Source organism: Barbus barbus (genome assembly GCF_936440315.1).
Source record: "Barbus barbus genome assembly, chromosome: 21".
NCBI lineage: Eukaryota > Metazoa > Chordata > Actinopteri > Cypriniformes > Cyprinidae > Barbus > Barbus barbus.
Window position 1 is genome coordinate 27,986,791 of NC_136749.1, and position 19,949 is coordinate 28,006,739.

Sequence of the window (19,949 nt, forward strand, 5' to 3'; positions counted from 1 at the left end):
TGTTTCTTTCAGCTCAAACTGTTGCCATAACTGTATTTAACAGTAGAAGAGGAGTAGAGAACAAACTTGCTCAAGAAAGAAGTTATTCAGAGCATTTACTGTGTAGCACGTTCATATTTCTCACCACGTATTTAATGCTATAGAACGACGTGTTCTGTCTTGCCTTGTTTGATTGCAACATGTAGATGTATAGCGCGGTTTTTATTAAAAATTCCCCTCGGGGTCAATAATGCCTTTCTGTTTGTCTATCTATCTATCTGAGATCTCTAAGCAGACACAAAAGGGTATGTGCCGAAAACCTGCTTAACGACATGCATGACGCCTTTAATATGTTCCTTGTGAGCTTTCTAGAAGTTATAATACACTTTGGCCCCAAAAAATATTTGGATGCTTAAGCTGCATTTCAGATTGCATTAGAAAATAAAATATTAAAGCAAGTAAATTTATTGTAAATATTTTACACTTTAAGCAAATCATTTTACAAAAAAAAAATAAAAATACAAATGTATTTCAGCAGATGATGAAAGGATAGTGAACAACAACAAAATAAAGATCTAGCTGTATTTGCAAATCATATTTGCTTGGTATTTTCTCGAAAATTTTAAATAAAAATCTTGTGCAAGTCTGCACTACCTGCTCTGATGTAGTAAATAAAGAAATGGCCACCAATGTGAGTTTAACTGAAAAACAACTGCCAAAAAACAACTATAAATACTTCAAATGTCAACAACTTTTTCTACAAAATTCTGTGAGGATAAAGCAGATCTGGTGGCCTGTAACTAGGTTAACTTTTTCAAGAGACCTGAAGGAAAACACAAAACAACCCCAACACAAAGTGTAAGTAGGTTGATCGCAACATAATTCAAACAAAGAGCCTGCAAGGAGCCCTCGACACACAAGCAACCTATGAGAAAACGCTAGTCCATCAATTATAAGCGTGTGATTGAGATTTAATTCAAAGCTGGAGTTTAATTGCTAATATCAGAGAGTAATTAAGCAGATAAATCATGCCTGATCTTATTGAATTATAGATTAAAACAGCAGAAAACCTGCAAATTGTACATGTCAGCTCCAACAGCACTCTTAATTAACACAAGTTTGCTTTAAAACGGCAAAACTATATCAAGTTGTTAACTTTTATGACAGAGGTTTTTGAAGCGTTTGATGAAATGTTTTATTGCGCAGGGTCAGAGTGTCATTTTGGTAGTGTGTATACATATATATATATATATATATATATGGCGAGCAGAGCGGCGTCTGCCACAGCCATTGGTTGCAGTTAAATTGAAATATTTCGCAGCGTGTGTCAGAAGCATGCAGAATGGTAATTATGACAGATCTGATTAAGCGGGCGAGTCGGGGGCCGGGCGAGGCGGCTCCGGGCTGCAGGTGCGACCTTGTGCATTCCTGCGTGTGTAAATAAAATTAATTACAAGCATGGGGGCGCGCGGCGCGTGACATCGCTACGTGCGGGGAGTCCCACAGGGGGGACCCTAATGGAATATTTTCCCGGAGTCTAATAATACAGTTGGTATTGACTTGAGGTAATTAGGGGGATCATTAAAGCCGCTTTTCCCGGCGTATTTGCCTGCCTGATCAGATTAGCGAGAATGGGCCTCAGAACAAGCCCTGTGTGGTCTGACAGAGGAGAGCGCGAGAAACCGGGCCACCTCTAACGCTACATTACGTGCTGAGGAGAGAGAGAGAGAGAGAGACAGAGAGAGAGCAGACAGATGGAGAACAAGCCGGAGAACCAGAAGACGGTCAACGAACGCGTTAAACGACAAGGAAAAAGCTTCGTTTGGAGGCGCGTGCTGCGATAAATCATACGCGGAATTAATTTCCCAGACATCTGGGTCTCTGGTTCACGAATATTGTGTCTTTAATAATACAGGGGAACTGCAGCTGTTTCCCAGGCAACCTAATAACCAGGCAGCCAGATAAATAAATAAATCAATTAATAAACAGTCATGGCCCTATTTCCGCTCTCACAGGCCCGCCGCTCCCATCTGCCTCGCACACGCCCCTGGGAGGCAGCGAATTCATAACCGTAAACAAACAACTCTTCAAAATGAAGCAACGATAATGAAAAATATATATTCTCTGTGAAATTATAGGGGCCGTCGGAACAGGATGAGGGAGGACCGAACTTCCATATAGGAGCGTAATTTCATTTGCATCTGGCTTTGGGTTCTCATGCCTTAATGAAAGTAAATGCAGATACACGGTTGCAGACGATGCATCTAGACCTTCCCTAGAAATACAGGCCAAATAAATGTGATTTAGGCCCCGCCCACAGGAACAGCTCAAACAGAGCTGATGAAATGAATAGCCAATAGACTGTAGTTTACAGCCTACTTGCTAGTCAGACGCAGGTGTTATCAGGGGGAGGGAAGGACTCAGTCTCAATTTTACTAGACAAAAATCTGCCCGACACCCTTGAGTGCAAGATGATGTCATCAATATTGCTGGTTTATTTTCCTGGAAGAGAAAGTCTGACGCTGTTGTTCAGATCGCAGGTTAGCCGATGACGATACAATGCACAATACAATGTAATACAAATAAGCGACAGAAAAATTAAAAGACCACTTATTTTACACTACATTTTAAATCAGAACTATCAACTTTTATCAAATCAACCTGACCAAGTGGCCATAGCCATTAGCTAGTGTGAATAAAATCAAGATCTTTGGGCCGATTGATAGGCCAGGTTGATGAATAGTGGTTAATTAATAGTCTAAATGTTTGAACGAATGTAGCTTCCATTAAAAAAAAAACAACAACAACTGGGAAATGGATGAAAAATTAATAAAAAGAAATAAACTAAATAAACAAACATTTTGAAAAAATGCAAAAAACTAAAAAACTATCAACCCAAATTTCCTAAAATATTTGAAAACAAAAAACAAAAAACAAATTTTATGATTAGAATGTTGCGTTTTTATGGTGACAAGGCTGCGAAGCTGATACAATTGACGTTCGCAAAGAGCTTGATTGACAGGCGATTTGACCAATCATAACGCAGAATCCGCCATCTTGTCCGGCAAACAAATCAGATAGGAGAGTAGATTAATTTCGGTGGACATAAATTTGAAAAATTGTGTGTTGACGTCTTACCCGCGGCTGAAATAAAATACGTTCTGATGTTTATTTTGTGCTTTAAACATGAAAAGACGATCGGTTCACATGCCGCTTGAATTGAGACAATACAGTGATCTGTGAAGACCCATTAAAGAGCAACAAAACGGTATTTATTTTTTTAATTTCTTTAAAAACAACAAAATTTGAAAGCTGAGACCATGTTTCATACCTAAAGCAACCTGCGTGTCAAGTTTCCTCTTTATTCCACAATACTGTATATGTTTGACTGCATGAGAACATGATGTGTAGTGTGAGAGCGGCATTGTTTGTCGGACATAGCAACAGTAACTAAGGAGGGCGGGTTTTTGCGAAGGGTCAATTGGGTCATATCGGTCGACCACCAGTTGAAATTACAATTGCAATTTTCTATTGATATACACAATCTATCCTGCACATTTTAATATCTCTCTCTCACTTTTTGCCGACCCACTGTTCCCCCCTAGAGAGCAGCGAGCCAGGCGTTCAGTGACAGATGGCACAGCCTCCTCTACCCCTCCCTCATACACACACCGGCCTATCGCCTGCCCCCCTGTACTGCGGCAGATCACTGACATTCTGTCTCATTAGAGCCCTGCTAATTACCACAGCCTCTTCCAGGAGCGAGAGAGAGAGACATACAGACACACAGAGAGAGAGAGACAGGTCACTCTGAGGGAATGGCTCTGGGTTCTAAAGGGCTTGTCATCTGACAACAGGGGCCATGATTGTATTCACCATCAGAGGGTGTCAGCACAACTCCCATAATGCCCTTCTTCTCTCGATTCTCTCACCTCCAGCAGAGCTCTGTGAATGCCAGTTCAGCGCTGTCATGTCTGTATTAGTGGCGTTTGCTCCGTCATACGTCACTTTCACTATTGCTCATATTCAAAATTAGGGAATTTAACAAACCTCTAAATCTACTCAATATGAAATCAAAACTGAACCTTTTTACATATTACGTGTTCCTGGTATTATTGTGAATGATCCATCACTGCATGTTATTCCAAAATATTTGTTAAATATTTGTATTTTATCATTTTTAATCTTTAAAGGAAACTGTAACACTATAAACGTTCAAAACCATAAACGTTCTCTATTTCATCCTTTATTTTTATTTTTTACTGCTCCCTCCATATCCCTGGTTCTATTGTCCATCCTATTAATCAGAAATTTAATCATTTTTATAACAATTATATCTAATTATTTATTATTCTAATATATTATTAGAATTAAAATGTATTGAATGATGATTAAAATCAACATTTTACTTGACATACACTAATATTCCAAAGTTTGGAGTCAGTAAGATACTTTTAAAAATAATAATTATTAGTTTTATTCATCAATGACACAATAATTTTATCAAAAGTGACAGTAAAGCCATTTATAATGTTACAGAATATTTCTATTCATCAGTAAATCCTGAAAGAAATATATCATGGTTTCAACAAAAAAATATTAAGCTGATTTCAACATTAATAATAATAATAATAGGAAGAAATGTTTCTTGAGCAGTAAAACAGCATAGAATGATTTCTGAAGGATCATGTGACACTGAAGACTGGAGTAATGATGCTGAAAATACAGTTTTGCATCACAGGAATTTTAAATTTTAACAGCTATTTTAAACTGTAATAATATTTCAAAATATTACTGATTTTACTGTATTTTTGGGCAAAGGAATGCAGCCTTGGTAAGCATAAAATGTGTTTTTCAGAAAGAACTTAACTCCTTAAAAAAAAAATCTGTAGATTATGTAAGAAAATCAGTTTTGAACAGCACTTCATGTTGATCTTAAACTTGGGTTCATAAATTGTGCCATATGAACGATGCTTCAAATAAAACCTACAATTGGACAGGCGAAAATATCCTGCACCGAAGGAGGGAAGGAAGGAAATTCACCACTAGGAACAGCTTGCGTTTCACCTCCAAAATGTCACGATTTCATGAACTCTGCACTGGACGCGAACGAGAGCATACAAATAAACAGTTTATATGTTTCTTTTTCAGTTTACAAGCTGCAAAAACTGTGGTTTTTCTGTGGTGCAGGACGAGAAATTAATTGAAATGCTACTCGGAATATGAAAGTGCCACCAAATAGATAAAGCCTGGCACTCACGTCCTGTATGGATGTGTGCCCAGAGAGGGGGACGACATGGCTCCGATCCAGTGCCCATCCCCCAATAAACAGCACACACACACACTCATTTAGACCACAGTCGTACATGCGGCCACATGAGTAAGCAGGTACACACGCTCACACACACACATGCGACGGTTCTCTTTAACCCCCTCAAACTACTGTTTACGGCTTTGAAAGCCCAGGGGACGAGTGCTGCGCCTCCCATCTCCATGGCTCTTGTGGAGGGCAGAGCTGGGCCGAGCCTGGAGCCCCGTGGCTGCGGAAGCCAATCCCGCGGCCTGTGCCAGATCTCTAGCGTGTGCTGCGGCCAATGCTGCAGCACACGCTAGTCTACCTCCGCTACGGACGAGGATTCCTGCACTGATGGACTCGCCAATTAATCCGACACGCCACGGAAGATAACCATACGGCAAAACGCCTCCCACCACACACCGTCCAAGACCCCGAGGTCCTTCAGCCAGGCAGGGGGGCGAGAGGGACAGACACAAACTAAGTCTGTGGCTACATTTTACAATAAATACCATTTGCTAACATTAGTTAACTGTAGTTGAACTAATTATGAAAAATACTTTGAAAGCATTTTTAATCTTAAAATCAAAAGTTGCATCTGTTAATATTATTTAAATGGACCCTAGATAATATAAAGGCTGGTTTAATTTTTTTCCCCCAAATTCAGTTTTGTTTGTTTGCTTATTTATTTATTTTTATATTGTCTTTTAAAATGTAAACCAAATGCAATTATGATCAACCAAATTAAATTACTAAATCTGTTTTTATTTTTCCTAAAATCAGTAAAGAAAAATTCCCCCAAATTCTGCTTTCAGTTAAATTTTCTTATTTGATTTAGTACAAATTTGTTATTTAAAACTGTGATAATTATATGAGTGCATAAAACTTTAACAGTTTGACTGATATTTTAAAATATAATCAAATGAAATTATATGAAATCTGTTTTTTTCCCAAATTCAATTTAATTTTTTTCCCAAATTCGGTTTTTGGATTTATTTTTTGCTGAATTCTGTTTTATGTTTTAAAACAAATTCAAATAAAAACAAAAATGGTGATGGTCATATCAATACATAAAACTTAATTTTTTTTATTAATCTTTAAAAAATGTAATAAAATAAAATGGATAAAATTGAAGACTGTGATATTCCTCAACAAATAATGTTTTAATAACTATATTATTGATATTAATACTTTTAGAAGTGCATTCTGCTGTACAATACATTTCTGTCATAATTTCTTCAAATTATGCCAAACTTATATTTAGGCAGATTGTGGTAAAACTTTGAGTTTTAGTTAATGCATTAACTAACAGGAACTTACTGTAAAGTGTTAACCAGTTTGTCATCCTACTTAAATTGTACTTCAATTAGCATTTCAGAATTTTTTTACATTCTAAAAAGGCAAGTGTTAAGAACATCATTCATATATTGCTTTGGCCAGTTATAACCTATAGAAAAAAATATTATTATTATTATCATTAAAAAATGTATATATTTATTTCATACACTATCATTCAGAAGTCAGTAAAAAAAATTTTTTTTTACAAGAAATTAATTAAAAAAGGATGCATTAAATTGATCAAAAGTGACAGTAACGACATTTATAATGTTACCAAAGTTTCTATTTCAAATAAATGCTGTTCTTTTGAACTTTCTAGTCATCAAAGAATTCAAAGATTGGATTATGGTTTCCACAAAAATAAAAAGCAGCACAATGGTTTTCAACATTGATGACAATCAGAAAAGTAGCTTTGGCCTGTGGCCTTGTAAAATGACTAAATGTGTACTTTTAGACAAGAATGATCACTATTCTTCATTATAAGCACCCAAAATGCGACCAAACTGACCGATCACAGTGAAAGCGTACAGTAATCACGGCCGATACCAGTCGACTTCCCTCTACGATTCTTCAATCGTCACGCCTCAACTGGAAAAGAGTTTCCCCACCGCTAATTACGACACCGCAGCGGCCGTTTCGTAACTATGATCGCTCGGCGTCTGCACCAGCTCCGCCAGGCGCTCGGCACCGGCCGGACATTCAGCCGGCGGCCCCCGTGGGCCCCGCAGAGGGGGCTGGGAATGGGAAGGAGGGGGTACCAGCTGCCCGGGGAGCGCACATTACGAGATGGAGCCGGAGATAAGTGCTCTCCCAGGCCCCTTTTTCAGCTGCGTAATTAGCACAGTTCTTATCTGCTGCTCAATTCACATTCACACCAGCCATGAATGGAGCACACAGGCTCAGGCAGGGCTGCAGAGAGAGGCAGAGTGGGGGCTCTTTTCTCTCAAACCGTCATTCTATACGAGAATCTTACGCGAATAAATGCCCCGGGTTTGTCTTTTCTCTCCTCCACCCTTCTCGTCTTTGAACTCCCTTCGACAAAAACAGTGGTTTGTGCATCAAACTGTAATTTGGTGAAACAAAAGTATCTGGCACCGTAATCAGTGCAATCAGCAAAAACCTGCTGATATTTCTAGATAATTTAGGGCTTTTATTCGCGTTTTCCCCCCATCTGATGTAATTGTGAAAATCTTTAAGTGTGCACATAGATATGTGAAACCTTTAATAATGGGGCTCGCCTTGCGTTTCTTTAATTAGTTTTAATAGGCTAAAACAGACGGTAATGTCTCTCACAGAGGCCTGTATTCAGCAGAAGGCTGTTCGCTATGTGAGATAACGGTGTGGTCGTTGCACAGCTGAATTATATAAACACATTTGTTTTATGTTGCAACACTGTCTGCTGTTCGCAAACCCACAATAAAGCGGCGCAAGTCATTACGGCGCTGCGCTACCTGCGAGGCTTAACAAAGCTCTCCTTTTACGCTTTTATCTTGCTATCTGAGCTTTCTGTAGACTGTACACAGAAATGTTTGACAATGTTTTGTCAACCGGACGAGTGCTTTGAGCGTGACAGGCTAGTGAAAGTCGAAGTCGGAGCGCGGGGGCAAGGTCGGGGCGGGCGTTACCTGGCTCTTTGACGCGGCGACCTTGGCGAACATGGCCTGAGATACTTTGGCCCTCTTCATCTCCTGCTGGATCTCGTCGTAGATGGAGGAGTTGATGTTTAATACGCAGTTCTCCGATTTCCCGTTCCACTCCGAGGTCAGAGGACTTGGCTTCACCTGAGCAAAGAGGAAGAAAAAAAAGTTAAGCAGATGGATATACTTTTTACATTTTTAATGCACCTGTCAAACAAAATGCTACAAATAAACAAACAAACAAATAAATAGATCAATTTAAAAATAATAACAATATATTTATTATTTCACATACCATTGTTCAGAAATTTGGAGGCAGTAAGATAAATGTATTAATTTATGCATTAAAATGATCAAAAGTGAAAGTAAAGACCTTTATTTAGTCATATAATAAATAAACGCTTCAAAATATGAAGCAGCACAACTGTTTCTAACATTGATAAGAAACAATAAGAAGACATGTTTTTGAAGCAGCAAATCAGCATATTAGAATGATTTCTGAAGGATCATGTGACACTGAATTTATTTTTAATATATATTTATCAAATAAAATCCAGCCTTAGAAACTTATATAAAATGTATATGGAACAATATATGAAATAATAAAACAACAACTATCATTTTAATAAATAATATAGAAATAAGAATAATTATTAATATGCATTTGCCATTTATTTGATCATTTTATTATTATTTTAGCTAATTGTTAAATAATATGTGTACAAAGGTTTATAATCAAGGACAAAACCATGCATCACTTTTTGCATAAACAATGTACCATATGTGCACTCACAGGAGAGATGCCCACTGGAATTCTGGGATTCCAGTCTTCTGGTCTCACATTGTTACACTCCTCTCTTCTGGGCTGTGGACACACACACACACACACAAATATGTAAAACAACTGGTTAAAATAACACTTGATCAAATCTGATCAGAATACTCTAGTAACACATTATCAGATTTTTATCACAGCAGCCCTATTTCTGCAGCAAAACGACTTGCAAACATGGCTATAACTTTTTTTTTTTAAACATGAAGGTGCTCCAAACTGCCACCGCAGAACCGTTGAAGAGGCTGTCAGCGGCACCTACAGCAGTCATTTACATGTGAAGCATCAGTATCTAGGCTGAGTTATTTTGTGACCATATCTAATTATAAAGGGATGAGCGTGTGCAAACTTGCACACACACTGTCTGACGATCCATTAACGTATGTGGGAAACATACCTTCACATCTGTTTTTATGGGCGTCATAAAAGCCTTGCAGCACTGTAAGACATGCCACCCTGCTGATTTACAGCGAACATCTCACTCATATCTGTCAGCATCAAGCTGCCATGCATCCAAACACTTTCCTCTACCTGGGCCTGCTTTATCGCATCCATTTTTATGCAAAAAAATCCAGACAAAACGTTATCTGACGTTATGGCATGTTCAACAAAAGACAAAGTTAACTAAATACCGAAAAGTATTAATAAAATTAAATCAAATCAATTATATTAAATTAGAATATGAAAATAACCCAATATTTGTTTCGGCTAAACATTTTTATGCTTATTAGATGCTTATTATGCTTTTTGCTAAAGTAGAATGTTCCACAGCAGTTACTAATGACGACCCATTTCAGTTAGTATGCTGCCTATGCAGCAAGGAAGTACACTATGTTTGGGAACACAGCCATTATATGTGTCAAGCAGTGCATCGATATGCCCTTTGATTCAAAATTTCACCAATTTATACAAATATCATCAGATAATGGAGACTTTTGCCGAGCTCTGTACGAGACTGACGAATTAGGCGCAGTTGCCGAATAATCAGGTTACAGAACCATCTGATAATGGGATCTGAACAGGAAAGCAGCATCTGGTTTGCACACACACACACACACACACACACACACACACACTAGGACATGGTGCACGCAAGAGCACACAAATGCGTGCACGCTTGATTGAACACTGATGACATTTCAGTCTTTACACATTCTGTGTGTGTGTGTGAGGGAGTTTTTCTCCTGTATAAAAGAGCCTCCTCAGTCCATCACACACAGGAAGGCTTTGTGTCCGATCCACTAAGACACACTCAACTGCGTTTGAAGGAGGCTCTGCATACCTTTCCAGCCCTGCTTGAAGAGTTCGGAGTGAAAGAAACACTTCCTGAGATCTTTCCTGCACTAAACGTTTCCTCAAAGTACAGATGCATTGATATACTGACACTTTTGCATTGGTAATCGCTAATAACTGTACAGAATTTTAATGATAAAGGTGGTGCATTTAATATTTGAATAAAAGCACCTGCTAAATGCACAACGCTTACAATGCATAAATGTAATATTTCAAGCTGCTGCTAACACTACTATTAATAACCTGTATTACAAGTTTTCTGAGATGTAACGTTTAAATATGCAAAAGATGCATTATATGATTACAGAACAGAAATTGGAACATTGGATAAAGCCAGTTTCAAATTGTTTTAATTTGTTGACATTAAAGGTGACATTAGAGTTAAAGATTTATGCAGAGGGGATTTTGGATATTTAATTTTATCACTTCATAAGTGATATTGACTTATTGATATTGACTCCAAATAAATATTGACAATGGCCAGAAAAAAAAATCCTTTTCACCATGTTTCTAGGCATAAAATTGTATATGTGTACATTTTATGCCTAGAAATATAAATAAGAATATAACGAAGTGAAGCCTTTATAGACATGCACTGTCATTAAAATTTACAACCACAAATAGATTAAAATGTAATAAACATTTAAAATGTATATTTTGGATGTTTTCTTTTCACTATAGGCTTAAAGCCGTCATGTCACACAAGCAAAATAGACAAATAAACAAATCTCAAAATTGACTAGTGCCTGGTCTTGCATTAGAAAATGCATTGTTCACCTCTGGATCAATGCATCTGTACCTGACTGCATGTCACTCGTAATTTGTAAACACAGACTTCTAGTTGTGGGGTTGTAATGGTGTCCTTGTGATTGTGTGTTTGTATAAACCATCATGTGTGAGCTCCTGACCAACACATTACTATAATACACTGTCATTTAAAGCCACAGTGCATCATTTCTGGGCCACTGGTCACACCAAACACAACTGCAAAAACAATGGCCTTTACCAAACAGGTTTCCCCAGTCTTCCATTGTTAGTACAATCTTAAATTCTCTTCTTGTGAGTAAAGCTGCTGTGAGTAATTCTGATATTAAAATGAAGTCATTTTTCCTGCAGTTGGTGGAGGTCCAGTGTGTGCAAAGCAAATACTCTGACGATGACTGATGAAAAACATACCTTAGCTAATCACTCATTATGTTAGTGAGTGAGAGCATGCTGAATATTTGTGCTGAAACTGAGTCTGAGTGTTCAATTCCACCCACATTTACATAAGTGAGAATACAGAATCTATTTAAATTCAACATGACCCCATTTACTTTGTTAATGCATGTTTGTGGTCTTACTGTGAATGAATTATCAGTGCACGCTATTCCAAAAAAAATTTAAATCTATATTTTTGCTTTGCCTTCCAGTAAAAATAAACATCCTTAAATCAACATACATTTTCTTGAATGTATTTTATTTATGCATAAAACAAGAAAAAAAACATCTGGCAACAGAGTAAGAAAACTTTGTTTAGACTTTATTTTCATAATTTATGTTGAATTTTTTTTAAGTTTTAGCATTTTGTTATTTGTCATTTTTATTAGTTTTGAGTTTTTATAGAGAGATAACTCATAATTTTTATAAAATTATAAATAAACAAGACAGAGAACCTATTTAAATCTGTTAGATTTATGCATAAAACAAGAAAAAAATAAGCATTTGCCAATGGAGTAAGAAAAATGAGCCTAATTCATGATATATTCTTTATGTCTTTGATAAGTAACATTTATCCAAATAAACTGATCTCATTTTAAGGATGCATAGATATTTTAACTGGAAAACAAGGCTAAAAAAAAAAAAAAGTTTTTTGCCTTGCATCAAGGGGGTGCAACACTACAGCACATATTTTACTCTACAAATTACAAAAAAGATGATCTTTGTGAGCGTGTTACCTGGACAGGGCGTATGGGAGGGGTGCTGATGAGGGGCGCGGGGCCCATAGCAGAGGCCGCGGTCAAGCTGCGCTCCCTCTCGTCCTGGTAGATGCGATCGCGCTCCGCTTCCGGTAACTGCAGGAAGTTCTGCATCGCTCTCAGGTTGACTAGGAGCGACTGAGACGCTGTCTTGGGGTCTTCCTCTTTTCTAAGAATCTCAGACAGAAGACCCTGGGAGAGACACAGAAATACATGCATCGCCCTCTTAGCAAAAAGCAATCAGTACAAGTGCAACAATTAAAACATTCTCTCCACTCCATCCGTGACAAAGCAATTGACCCGTCGATAAGCTCCGCCCACCTGAATATCCCATAGGAATGAACTGGATATTTCTGTTAAAAGTGCTTTTCTGTCAAATATGCTCATGCAGTGCTATTATAACATTACAAAGCCTTTCTTTACAAACAAGTTAAATTATTCCGTAATGTCATTAAAACTACAAAGATTGCAAATCAGAATCAGAAACGTTTCTTAAAGTCACTGAAGACTGGAGGAATACTGCAGAAAATTCAGCTTTGATCACATGAATAAATTACATTTTAAAATATATTCAGATAGAAAACACTTATTTTAAACTGTAATAATATTTCAAAATTTTAGTGTATTTTTGATCAAATAAATCCGAGATGTTCAAAACCACTTAAAAAAAATATATTACCGACCCAAATTTTTGATCAGTTGTGTACATTAGAAAAGAGAAAAAGCTGAAAATCTGGTAGATGGCAACAGTTGCTAAACTAGGATTAGTCAGTTATACTTTCCATCAAATACTATCAAACACCATCAAGGTTGATGCAAACTAAAGTCTAAAAATGGGCCACCAAACCCACAAACTTTTTGACTCAGACGCCACAGCATGCCATCACAAGCAGCCACCATTCACGTGTGCGGAAGAATGTACAATAAATATTTAAGAGCTCTGTGGAAACAAAAAAATGCATGTTGCAAATTCTTCCGAGTGCAACTAAACACCAATTTGTGCAAACACGCCTGACGTGACGCGGCCTCTGATTCCTATAGATTCCTATCGCTCTAACACAACATCAAAGTCACATCCTGTCAAACGGGGGTTTTATGCAGAACGTCACGAGACATTATCTTCCCACTGTCGCTCATGCGTGCTGCAGTGACAGTCCACGGCCGAGCCAGCCCCCACCCCCCGCCGCTGGCACACGGCCAGGTACGTCTCTCTTTGTCTCACCTGATGATGGCAGACATTTATCAAGGCGGGACTGTACTAATAACAACTAGTGAAAAAACCCCACAATGCTGAGTTTGTCTGACAACTTTCCCAGTGTTTGCTAGGGGCTTTCATGTATTATGATTATGTGATATTTTACTTCACAATATGGTACAGATATTATCACTGCCAAAACTTTTTTCCACCAGTGTAATTTTAATATCACTGATAAACTATTTTTCTATTACTATTAGAATTTGTTAATATTATGTACATTCTTCTCATATTTTTCTGTTTTCAGTTGAACTTTTAGTTTATCCATTTTTCTTTTTTAACACTTGTATAGCATTTATTAAGTTTTAGTTTAAGCTTTAGTCTTAGTTATTTTAGTATTTTAACTTAAATTAAATGAAAATGAGAACTGCTGCCTTGGCAACTAGCTGAAATAAAATCATTTTCTATAAAAAATTTTTCGAAGTAATGCACTGTTTTTAGGGTTTTGGTTTTAGGAAACAATAATAACCCTAGTTTACACAATAATAATTTTGAGAAAAACGTACAGTGACACGCTCGATTTATTATTTTTTGGACAATAATCCAAACTCAAACTGTAGTTTGGGGCAAGTAAGATTTTCTTTTGAAAGAAATTAATAATTTTATTTTGCAAGGGTGCATTAAATTGTTCAAAAGTAACAGTAAAGGTGTTTACACTGTATAATATATGCTTTGAACTTTCTATTCATGAAAGAATAAATGCTCAAATAGAATTATCTTAAATTGTAATAATTTCACAATATGACTTTTTACTGTATTTTTATTTAAATAAATGCAGTCTTAGTGAGTATTAGAGTCTTTTTAAAAAAAAATTTAATCTGACCCTAAATGTATATCGATTTTAAGAACTACAAAATAAATATGAAGCATCAAAAGCATCATAATATTAACCTATCATGACCCAGGTACTGATAGATTATTGCTGATGATTTCCACTCATAGTATTTGACTCATATATTGATCAGGCAATACTCTGTGGTAATTTTGCCTAGTATCATAAAAAAAAAAAAAACTTTCAGTTTTCAAATAATTTATAGTAAATTCTCAAATTGAGCTAAAACCATAAATGCGTACACCTCACTCAATACTCTGCACAATCTGAGGTTTCATTAACAATAACACAGGACAAGCAGTGAGAAATGAGTTTTTGGTTGGAAAATGTAATAGTCTGAATGAGCAATAATAATAGTGATGTCTGCCTTAGCTCACACCGCTAATAAGTGTCCTGTCCCTGCTCAACGCTGACAACAGATTGCGTACAGAGACGAAAAACAAGGTCAAAGCCATGGGTGTGTGAACCCAAAGACATGAGTTAGTGATCATTTACTCCTGCCAGGAAGTTTCTGATTGAAGGATGAGATGCAATATCTGTGATAAAAGTGCTCACTCGCTCTTTGTCCTGGCATTTACTGGACGATTGGGTGCTTTGTGTTGATCCCAAAACAAAAGCTGATAAAGCATCCAACTGTGAGTGTTCTGTTGTCACTATATTGGCAAGGCACGGTTGAATTTTAATGATGTACAGAGCGTGTAGTGGCAAGCATCACACGAACATGTCACAGCTGATGGGGCTGGGGCGGAGCTGGGGATATGATTCAGCATTTATAATCGTTAACAAAATTATTTGACAGACATCTACCAAAACAACATTCTTAATGGCTCTGTTCCAAAACCTAGAGAGCTGCCTTACTGGACACCACCTACATAGAGAGTGGCCTTCAAAGACAGCATCCTAACTGATATAAAACACTGATCTGAATCACTCTACAGTACATGCTTGGGCTGTATGAAACATCAAAATTAAATCACTTTAAATAAACATATGTGCTACGTGTTTCAGAGCAAAGCGCAGCACTGTGTTCATTTCCAAGTGTGCAGCTCGTTATCTGTGGCTTTCACAGTAAATGCTCCACTTCTGCAAGCGCTGTGAGTTTAGGTCTCTTATATTGTGCATTCGGAAGCTCAATATGTGCAAGTACCACCCATTTTACAAGATTTGTAACGAAAATCGGACGCCAAAAAAGCAGAAGCTTTAAGGACTCCCTTTCTGCCAAAATAAAAGCTCAATGGTTTAAAATGTGAAACTAAAGACATTAAATGTTAATAGTAGTATTGTTGTTTTTATTAAATACATTTTATTTAAAAATATAATAAAATACAAAATTAAATTTTAATTTAAATATTTTTCTTAAATAATAAAATCACAATAAAAATAATTATTTTTATTGTAAGGAACAGTAGGAATATGACCTATGATAACTGAAGTGGAAAGACTTGTTGTTGTTGGTTTATTTGTTTTAACTTCATTGACTTTATTGTTACTGAAAGATGCTTGATTTGGTTCTTGTAAAGAATATTCAAAAGTTTTTCCCAAATTGTTCGGGATGATTTTCACTCAAAAATCTTTAGAGTAAAAGGTCATTTAATTTAATCATTTTTATTTTCTGTACAGATTCTTTACAAAATCATCACCCCGATCATTCTTGAAAGATTACGTTTAATTATCAATTCTTTGCAGATTGAGCCATTTAATAATCTGGTAAAAATTACTATTATTTTTACCATATCTCAATATTTTCAAATGTTGCCATCTAACTAGACTATACTATTATATATATATATAATTTTTAAAAAAAATTCAGTATCGAAGGCATTTATCCACCATTTTGGTTGGATTTCTTCTGCTCTGCTTGTCCCAGTGCATTATGAGACCATCTAAAAGATGACATCTTAGAAATCAGCATGATGCTGGAAAACCCTTAGGAATCATTTTTGTATTGTAAGAACACTATGACACCCTAAACTGCTTCCTATGCATACAAGACAAAAAAAAACATAGAAAGAAAACTTGCCGACCCAAACTGTTTGACAACTTTTAGGACTAAAAAAATTTTGCAGGCAGCTATTTTGTGATAATCCTCACCCCATTTAGTATGTTTATCTTTTATCTCATAAGGCACTTTTATTCCAAATATATGACATATTATAATCCAAATGTGTGTACCTGTGTCCTGTTGAAGGCCACACGGGCGAACACGGCCTGGGAGATTCCCGCCCTCTTCAGCTCGTCTCGGACCCACTGGTAGATCTCCAATGAGACCTCGGCGTTGGTGGACACCTGCGCGTCCAGCGGTTTGTTGAGCGCGCGGTTGACGGGCGGGTGGTTGAGGTACTGCTGGCCCAGAGACTGCTGGGCCAGGAGACGGTTGACGGCGTACTGCTGGTTGAGGATCTGAGCCATGACGATCTGCTGATTCACCAGCTGAGGGCTGATGGGGGTGGACACCAGGCCAGGGTGCAGGCCGGGCAGCTGAGCACGACCGGGGGCCTGACTGCTGTGGGACAGGGGCACCGGGGACGGGGACTGCTCTGCCGTGCTGCCTGGGATGGGCTGCTGACTGAAGCTGAGGTGGTTAGTTCCGGGTGGAGAAAGATCAGACAGACTGTCCATCTCAGCTACAGGTGGACACAAAGATGATGAACCACGTTAATAAACAGGGTTTGGCTTGCCTTCATAAAAGCTGCTGATGATGATAGCCTAAACAAGATGTCAGTTTAAATATATATATATGATGTAAAAATAAATAAAATAAATATAATATTTTTTCTAAATAGTTAAAATAAGTAACTGATCACAAAATCTGTGGTATTTCATGAGTTTAGATACTAGTTTCAATACGACAGCATCTAATATGCTACTGAATCCACTCTGTCGTTAAAAAAATGAAATATTAATATAAATATGAACAAATTAAATTAGTGGCATGTGGTGCAAGCATTTCTCAATTAAGTAAATATTGTTTCAAGTAATTATGTAAAAAGTCATTAATAGAGAACACGGTGAGTGCTTTACTCTTTTTCTTGTCAATATTGTGCTGTTGGATTCATATAACAACAAAATAGACAGTGGTAGGTTTATTAAGTCTAATGCAGAGATTATATTTTTTAAAATATCTGATTTTATCTTGCCCATTTACACTGCCTTTAAGATGAAGTGACTGTTTACATTCGTATCTCAAATGCAATTCAAAATTGTATTACAAATTTACATTAAAAAATAAAACATTTTTCCCCTGGTTTCATAGACGAGGCTTAAGCCTAGTCCCAGACTAAAGAGTAAGTCTGAGCTGTTTTAACTGAAAGAAACTTGCACTGACTGATCTTAAAATATATCAGCGCCTTTGTTTTGTCTCAAGATGCACACCAGTAATGTTTTTTCCTAAGGCATGTTAATAAAAACTACTTAAATTTCCTAATTGAACAATGGCCTAATCCTGCTTAGTCTAAATCCTGCCTGTGAAACCGGGCCTTTATGTCAGTATCAATTGTACAACAGTACTTTTGCCATTACTAACACATAAAGTTGGAACTGAATTAAAAAATAAATATTTTATATAAAGTAATATAACAAATATCTAAAAATATAAAGAAACTATCACTTAATTGGACAAATGGGCATGTTAATATTTTCTAAATGAGCGATTAATTGCCTTATCACTACTCTATAGTGAACAGAAGTCATACCAAAACACACCAATATCAAATAACAAACACTTTCATAACAAGCTGGACATGACCTGAAGTCAAAAAGCAAAAGCTTTAAGCTAAAAAATACTAATCAAGCCCGTTTCAGCCTGCCATTACTACAGTAACCCAGTATAACCTCTCTAATATAATGGGCACAGTGTGTGACCTGTATCTGCATAAATTGGCAGCACCAGAAATTAGTTTATAATGTCCATGGCCAAATCATGCGAGCAATAACAACAAGCCAGTGTGGGCGCTCTGCTAAAGCAGCGAGCGGACGTCTTCACATGGACCGAGCCAGAGAGCCATACACTTGAATCGTCCTTTATGCTCTTAATTCTAAAACAAGATACACAAGCTGGCTAATATGAAATTTGGGGAAAGTCTAAATATAACCGTGTTGCGCTGGAAGCCCAAAGCACGGCCTTTAAAACAGGCCAGACCGAGCGGACTGAAAATACGGCAACTATTTGATGCCATTTGAGGCTATAAATGACTTTGATTCTTTTAAATCGACAAGTTTAGTGATTAGCGGCTAACAGGCTTGAAAATCTGAAAATTAAAAGGCGTCTATGAATGTATGAATTTTTATAGAAATAATTCTAAACCCATAATCTGTCACTTTTCTGAAAAATTGACTACTTTTAAATGTGCTTTTTTAACATTTCACAGCTTCTTGGCAGATGTGGTCACTATGAATATCGAAAAGAGCTGGATGATGATTTATTAAAATATCTCTTTTTGTGTTGCATGGAACAAATAACAGCATACGGATTTGGAACAACGTAAAGGTGACTAAATATAACAAACCAATCCTTTAAAGGACTAAATCGGTGTGCTTTCTTGAAATACAGGTATTCAGTTGAAAGATATTACTTTAAAAAAAAAGAGAGAAATACAATGCCCATCACCTACAAGCACGCCCGCCGCACAACTCCATCACAATCTTACGGATTTTATGGAGCACAAAAAAAAGCATTATGGCAAATCATCAAAATATAAATATTTCAACAAGAAGATAAAAACCAGATTACGCGCATGGAAACTCTCCAGAGATACGCACAATAAGCACAAGGACGCAAACATGTGTCTTAACTGACAGGGAGCACAAAGCCGCGGCTGTTCTTTTCAATATCAGCAGAAAGTGAGAGGGAAAGAAAAAAAAACTAACAAAAAAATTGGGTAATAATCAAAGCTCTCCCATAATCCCCCTCATTCCTGTGCTCTGATGTTACGGTATGCCTCTCAGTTGTCTTTTTGGTGTTGAAAACTGCTGGGGGGCACACGCTTTTCCATGCAAATTGAAAAGGTTGGAAGAAAGCGTTCGCAGGCCCCGTCTGCAGCAGCAGCAGCGGCGACAGACAGAGAACCAGAGTCCCTCCTGTGGAATTCGCCACAAAGCAGGCTGGGATTAGGAGCACAATGGGAGAGAGAATGTGGACTGAGGGGAGGGAGGTAAAACCCTATGGCACGGCAGGCGCTCGCTCTCCAGCCCGGCTGCGTTTTAATGGGAGCTCTGCCGCGCTAGAGACGGCTCGCCACAGTCCACAAGATCTTGCAAGACCGTCCTCTCGCTGACCACTTGCGAAACACAGCTCACTGCGCACCAGTTACAATAGAGAGTGCATTCAAGACATGCACTATATCATTCACAGCGTCCTCTGGGAGTTAAACCCATAACCTTGGCATAACTATGCCGTAGCTTTGCATTCCTGCAGTTTAGACAATAAAGCAATGCCAAGGTCATGGGTTCGATTCCCATGGAATGGATGAACTGATTAAATGTATAAACTGAATGCAACATAAGTCACTTTGGCTAAAAAAGTCCAGTCTAATT

At 37.4% G+C, this 19,949-nt stretch overlaps 1 protein-coding gene across 8 annotated transcripts in view; it reads right to left on the reverse strand.

Moving 5' to 3' along the window:
* LOC306887911 (DNA-binding protein SATB1-like) overlaps positions 1 to 19,949 on the reverse strand; it is a 57,516-nt gene that overhangs the window by 9,491 nt on the left and 28,076 nt on the right. For all 8 annotated transcript variants that reach the window (XM_079445942.1, XM_079445945.1, XM_079445941.1 and 5 more), the window contains 4 exons: positions 16,590 to 17,041; positions 12,310 to 12,522; positions 9,041 to 9,112; positions 8,236 to 8,391 (listed from right to left, as the gene is read on the reverse strand). In XM_079445942.1, coding sequence (XP_079302068.1) covers positions 8,236 to 8,391; positions 9,041 to 9,112; positions 12,310 to 12,522; positions 16,590 to 17,041 — 893 coding nt within the window. The remainder of the gene's footprint in view (positions 1 to 8,235; positions 8,392 to 9,040; positions 9,113 to 12,309; positions 12,523 to 16,589; positions 17,042 to 19,949) is intronic.